Here is a 6,971-nt window from a genome sequence, read left to right as displayed (position 1 = left end):
ATCTGAAATAACTGACCTAGCATGTGTAATTCATGAATAAAAGAACTACATGGCTAGATTTCTGAATTTCATAAAAGAAACTAAGCATTAACATGATAATTTGATTTGGATCATTCTAACAGCTAAAACCCAACAATTTCTTACATTCTAGAAACCCTAGGTCTAGATAATATTAAAGGAATCAAGATTCTGACTGAAAATCTAGGGACCTAATGGGTGAAAGGACCCACTAGTGAAATCCCACATATCTGCTGACGAAATTCACGGAGAAATCTTTTGATTTTGGGGCTGGAACTGATGAAAACTCGTTGTGTTCTTCAACTAGGGCTGCTCGACTTTCTCCTCTATTTTGATCTAAGTTTGATGAATTTTTGGTGAATAACTTATTAGGTTAGGTTCTAATTAATTTACTAGGCTGAAATTGACCAAAACCACGTAGTTTAGGGGTTAAATGACGTAGTTCAGGTGTCCAACACATAGGGAAAAAGACCAAACAACCCCTAACTTAAAATCTGTTGAAGCCACCTACGGACGGATGGATGATCCATGGACTGATCCACGATCTGTCCTATCAATCCGTCGATCGACTTTAGAGACTAGGTTCTGAGGGGTCCTGAGGATCTTGACCTACGGACGGATCGACGGTCCATGGACTGATCCACGATCTGTCCTGTCCGACCGTCGATCAACTTTAGGGACCAGTTTCTAAGGGGTTCTGAGGGTCTTGACCTACGAACGGATCGACGATCCGTGGACTGATCCACGATTCGTCCTGTCCGACCGTGGGTCATGCCTTAGAATGGTTTATGTCTGAGTTTCTGGGAAGGGTTGTAGATGGTCATCCACGGACCACCAGAACGAGTCATGGGTCACCCTACAATCCATGGGTGGCAACCGTGGGTTGCACCTGCAACTTCTATAATTTTGCTGGTTTGGTCTGTTTTCAGATACGGGGTATTACAGTTAATTCCTCATTTTAAATAGTGTGATCGAGACCTTTTCTAGCTAAATACCAAAATCTCAGCAATGAATATTTCTTCACTTTTACTCCCTTTATTTTCAAGAGTGCAGGTGTAACACCCCAAAAATTTCTAAGCTAAGACTCGAATCATTTTGTAACACCTCACTACTCTACACTTAAAATCTGAATCGTTCGTCGTAAGTATATGAGTTTGAACCAAGTGATGTCCTACTTGTTCATGTGTTATATTCCTTTATCAAGAGTATCTAAAGTGATCTAGGGTCATAAAAGACCTCAAACACCAAGCCAAGTTCAAAGCATTATTGTTCGCTAAGTTCTCGCATGAGTTCATATAAGGTCAACTTCAAACACTCATATCTCTCAGCATATAATTGATTAGGTGGTGTATCACCTATAAATTTAAAGGTCTATGAGTCTTTTTTCAAGCTCCACCAAGTTTTCCTTAATTTGAGTTTGAAGTAAAAAGTGATGGTTGTTTTACTGAAACATTCTCGAGCGGGAAATTCAGCAAGGTCACTTGCTCAATCGGCGATTTGATGAATGGCTTGGCAAATCAATGAAATGTCCTGAAACCTTAGGTTGCTGTCTATTTGGGTGATCTAAAGTCCCATTGGGCGACCCGATGAGTATTTTTGGCGAGGAGACCTCCAGATCACCAGTTTGGTCAACGAGATTCATTAAAAGGTCATTTTCTTTTATTTTTATGGTTTTCTTACGTTCCTAAACATGTATAATTGACCTTTTACCCTAAATGAACTTCCCTAAGTTCATCTGACAACCTAATAACATTATTATACGTATATCAACTCTAAAAATCTCCAATTTTCATTCTATCAAGAACTCCAAGAAAGGATTTCTCCAATTTCTGAAGATCTGAAGGCTCCAAGTTCAATATTCACTTCAAGAATCCTAAGACTTTCAATCCAAGATTCTTCTCCACTCTTCATCTCCAAGAAAACTGCAAGAAAGACAAAAGCTAGGGTTTCAAGTCTTCCGATAAAGTTTTTCTTCAACCTTCTTCAAAAACATTGTTCTTCTAGGTATGTAAGGCTTTTCATAGTGTTAGACTAGTTCATCTTCAAGCCCTACATCTAAATTTAGTCAGTGAAAAGTTCAATCTAGTGTTCTGCCCTAAGTTTTATGACACTCTTGATATGAGTTATATTCATGTTCCGAATTCTAAATTCTTATATTATGAGATTGCAATATTATATACATTGATATCCTTGAGTTATTGTTAATGCTTATATTTCGCATGAACCCTAGTTGATGAGATTTTTATTGAAAGCCTTTTGTCACAGACTTAGAGTCTGACTAATGTTCCGTGCGGCACTCACCAACTTACTCACAAATCTTTCACGGTCTTGTAAGATCAAGTAAGCCCTATGAAACCAGATCGCTAAGAGAATGTAAAGAAAGACTTAGAAAGATTTACTGAGCTTTAGAATAAGGCTTTTGTATTACTTGTGGAATGCTTAACAACTTGAGAGATGATTTTGCAAATGGGAGGCCCTCTATTTATACTACTCCCTAAGGGACTAAGTGTAAATAATAATTACTATACAGGTACCTACAATATTTATAGTTTAGTCCACATTCTTGAATTCTCTACATTTTCTAGGAAATTCTAAAACCTTCTTGAAAATATTAGGGGGTTCTACAGTTCTCCATAAGCCTCTCCATAAATCTAGATTCTTCTCCCCTATTCTGGTTCCAAATTTGAAAAGCAAAGTGGCGAGACATGACACTTTCCCCCATTTGTTGATGCGACGACCGCGGCACACTGCTGCAAGAACTCTCGAATTTGGTTCTTAAACTGCCACATGTCTTTATATCTCTCCCATATGGCCTCCTCCAGAGTTTGTCCCTTCCAATGAACAAGGAACATGACACTGGCTTGCTGGCCTCACTTTCTCTTTGCTTGGTAGTCTATGATTGACTCGATTTCTCGATCATGCGAGGCAGTGACAGTTATAGGCATCTGTCTCAACTGGTTCCACCTAGGATCGTCCCTGTCCTCATGATATGGCTTGAGGACGGTTGCATGAAAAACCTAATGGATCTTGAAATGTCGAGGCAACTCTACCTTGTACGAGATCTTGCCTACTTTGGCAATGACCTTAAACGGGCCCTCATAATTTCACACTATGTTCTGATGAACGCCCCTTAGTGCTTTAAACTGTCTTGGGTTGAACTTCAGCAAGACCATGTCCCTAACTTGGTATTCTATGGGACACCACTTGCGGCCGACAAATTTTTTCATCTTTTTGGTTGCCTTATCCAAGTAGGACTTGACAGTGTCGAGCTGTTCCTCCCATCCTTTGGCAAGATGGTAGGCTCCCAAACTCTTCCCTTTGAAAGCAGCCGGAAGAGAATGTGAAGTTTTGGGGGTGTTGGCCAGTCGTCAACTCAAATGGTGTGCGCCCAGAGGACTCGCTCTATTGCAAGTTATACGAGAATTGTCCCATGTCGAGGAGCCTTGCCCAATCCTTCTGGTGCGCACTAACATAGTGCCTAAGATAGAACTCTAGTAGGGCATTGACACGCTTGGTTTGGCCCTCAGTCTACGGGTGGAAACTTGTGGAGAAGTGAAGCTCCGTGCCAATTATCTGAAATTGTTCCCTTCAAAAGTTCCCGATGAAGCGGGGATCTCGATCACTGATGATATGTCTAGGCAGCCCCCAATATTCACCACGTTCTTAAAGAATAGCCTGGAAACCTCCTTAGTAGTGCAATTGGCTGTGGCGGGCATGCAAATATCATACTTTGAAATTTTTTCCATCACGACCATTATCGTTCCATACCCGCCAGGCTCGGGTAAGGAAGTGATGAAGTTCAGGATTACGCTCTCACATGGCCGTTCTGCTACGGGTAGTGGATAAATTAGCCCTCCCGGTTGCCTCTGCTCCACCTTGTCTTGCTGGCACACCAGACATGTTTGCACATAGCACTCTATGTCGTCCCCGCATGCATGGCCAATAATAAATTGCCTCAATCAATTCCCTCGTACATCCCTGCCCTAGATGCCCAGCCCATGATATGTTGTGTCTCTCCTTGATGATTTGACGCCTTATGGACCCGAACTTTGGTACATAAACCCTCCGACCGGTATTGAGTAAAAAGCCATCTTCCACCCACATGCACCTTGTCTTACCTTGGGCGGCCAACTTTATAAGCTTCTTGGCCTCCAGATCGTGTTGCATGCCATCCTTGATAGCATCTTAAACGTCACAAGGAGCGGTAGTGATGGCACCAAGTTTGGCCTTCTTACTCAATGCGTCGGCCACTACATTGTTCCTTTCTGGCTTGTACTCCAAGACATAGTCAAATTTAGCTAGAAAATCTTGCCACCTAGCTTGCTTAAGGGTGATATTTTTTTAGACTGAATGTAGCTAGTGACCACGTTGTGTGTCTTGACCACGAACTTGGAGCCTAGTAAGTATTGCCTCCGCGTGCATATGCAATGTACAATGGCCGTCATATCCTTCTCTTGCATCGTGTAGCGTCGTTCGGTCTCATTGATTTTATGGTTCTTGAACGTTATTGGGTGCCTGCCTTGCATTAGAACTCCCCCAATGGAGAAATCTGAAGCATTCGTATTCACCTTAAAGGTCTTTGAGAAATCGGGCAACGTGAAGACCGACTCTTCTGTCACCGCGGCCTTGAGACTTTCAAATGCTTTTTGGCACTCCTCACTCCAAACCCACGGCTTATTCTTCTTCAATAGCTCGGTCAGCGGATCAGCTTTAGTGGAGTAGCCACTGATGAACCTTCGATAGTAGTTTCGAGTCCAAGGAATGATCTCAACTCCGTCACCTTTGTGGGCACCTGCCACTCTTGGATCGCCCGAATCTTGGCCTCATCCATGCGTAGTTTGCTTGGGCTAATAATATGCCCCAAGAAGTGTACCTCGTGTTGGGTGAACTCGCATTTCTCCCGCTTGACAATGAGTTTGTTCTCCCTTAAGACTTGGAAAACCTTCTTTAAATGTTAGTGTTACTATAGATGACAATGTCATCCAAGTACACTACCATGAAGTGGCCTAACTAGGGATGAAAATTTTATTTTATCAATGTGCAAAAGGTGGCAGGTGCGTTGGTTAGGCCGAAGGGCATCACCAACCACTCGTAAGCTCTGTATCTTGTCACACATACTGTCTTTGGCTCATCCCCCTCCGTGATGCGAACATGGTAGTATCCTTTCTAAATTTCCACCTCGGTGAAATGCTTGGCATGTCCAAGTCTATGAAACAAGTCGGCAATAAGCGGGATAGGGTACTTATTCTTGATTGTCACTTTATAGAGCGCCCGGTAGTCGATACATAAGCGCAATGATCCGTATTTCTCCTTTTGGAATAGGACCGATGTGCCATATGGTGCTTTGCATGGCGAATATGACCGGCCTCAATGAGCTCCTTCAGCTGCTTCCTTAGCTCCTCTAACTCGGGTATAGCCATGAGATAGTGTGCATGTACGGGTGACTTGGCTCCAACCTCCAACTCGATCTTGTGATCTACCTCGCGCCTAGGAGTAGAGTCTTTGGCAGTTCGTCCAGTATCACATACTTCTCCTCTTCAAGGACCTTCTCTATGATCAGTGGCAAAGGCTTCTTAGCATCATTGTCTTCTCCCGAACTGGCAATGGTGGCTATGAACGTTGTCTCCCCTTTCTTAAGGCCCTTCATGATCTGCATGGCCTACAATTTGGCATGTCCTTTCTTTTTTGGCTTCTTGACTAGAGGTACTATGTATGAACCTTCCTGCTCCATGACCATGAGTCGTTGGAGGTAGGGATTGATCATCATATGCCACCTTTAGAAGAAATCTTGCCTAAGAATGATGCCAAATATATCTAAGGGAGCTACAGTGAAGTTGGTCTTACCTTTCCACTTTCCCAACGTGATGCTCACTCCTTTGGCAATTTCGCACACGAGAGTCGGTGATGCATTGACCATCTTGAGGTGGGTGTTGCTTGGTTTGTAACTTAGCCCTAACCTCACTCCATTATCTTGGTCGTGATGTTGGCTTCGGCCCCAGAGTCTACCATGGCACGAGCTAGCCGTCCATTGATTGAGATGTCTACATACTGCATGCTAAAATCTCCTGGCTTTTCTGTCTGCTTGGCTATAGCCACACATAGTCTAACCATGCCTAGTTGCGTCGTGCCTGCATCTTGACCTTGCTCTTGTGCATCCTTCTCCTTCCGCTCACGTAGGATGGCACCAAGGTTCTTCAACTCGAGGCACCTGGCATAGCCATGCAGTCCACCACGTATGTAGCAACCATCTCCTTTTGTGATTTGCGCCTTTCTCTCCATGTAGTTCTGGCACCCGAACTGCTTGTCGTCCAACTTGTAAGAGTCGTGCTTCATAGGGTGTTCTTGCTTCTCCTTGTCTCGACCACAATCTGCCCCACCTTTAGCATGACAGTCCTTGCGTCCTTTGCCTTTGCCTTGTCATGCCTTTCATGCTTGAAGTCTGCTGAAGCTTCAGCTTGTGTGATGGCCTCGTCGATGGTCTTGACTTGTCGCCGCTCCAACTTCGTCTTGTCCCAATTTTTACAGTCCGTCCATAAAGTGGAACAACATGTATTTGTCCATAAGGTTTGGAATCTGAAGCATGAGAGTGGTGAACTCCTTCACGTATGCCCGAATGCTGCCTATTTGTTTCATTTCCCTAAATTTGCGCTTGACCTCATATATGACGTTGTTAAGGAAGATGGCCTTCTTGAACTCTTCTCAGAATTGCTCCCAAGTGTTGCTGTTGCACAACCCCTTCCCTATCTCGGATTTTGTGCGTCTCCACCCTAGCATGGCCATCTCCAAAAGATACAACCCAACAGTGTTGACCTTGTTCTCATCGCTCCTCACTCGACTACACTTGAAGTAATTCTCCAAGTGCCATAAGAAGTTCTCCACCTCTTGGGCGTCACAGACGCCTTTGAACACAGGTGGCTTGGGAGTCTCGACCCTGGCCTCCCTATCTCGGTCAA

General features: G+C 43.7%; 1 protein-coding gene across 1 annotated transcript; it reads right to left on the bottom strand.

Moving 5' to 3' along the window:
* Positions 1-3,831: 3,831 nt before the first annotated feature.
* LOC125856860 (uncharacterized) lies at positions 3,832-5,674 on the bottom strand. Its single transcript, XM_049536510.1, has 4 exons — positions 5,547-5,674; positions 5,344-5,505; positions 4,538-4,752; positions 3,832-4,202 (listed from the first exon to the last, which is right to left on the bottom strand). Exons 1-4 carry the CDS (start codon positions 5,672-5,674, stop codon positions 3,832-3,834), a joined length of 876 nt encoding a protein of 291 aa, XP_049392467.1.
* Between the last annotated feature and the right edge of the window lie 1,297 nt (positions 5,675-6,971).

This window comes from Solanum stenotomum, chromosome 1 (genome assembly GCF_019186545.1).
Source record: "Solanum stenotomum isolate F172 chromosome 1, ASM1918654v1, whole genome shotgun sequence".
Classification (NCBI taxonomy): Eukaryota; Viridiplantae; Streptophyta; class Magnoliopsida; order Solanales; family Solanaceae; genus Solanum; species Solanum stenotomum.
This window is presented reverse-complemented; position numbering and strand designations above follow the sequence as displayed.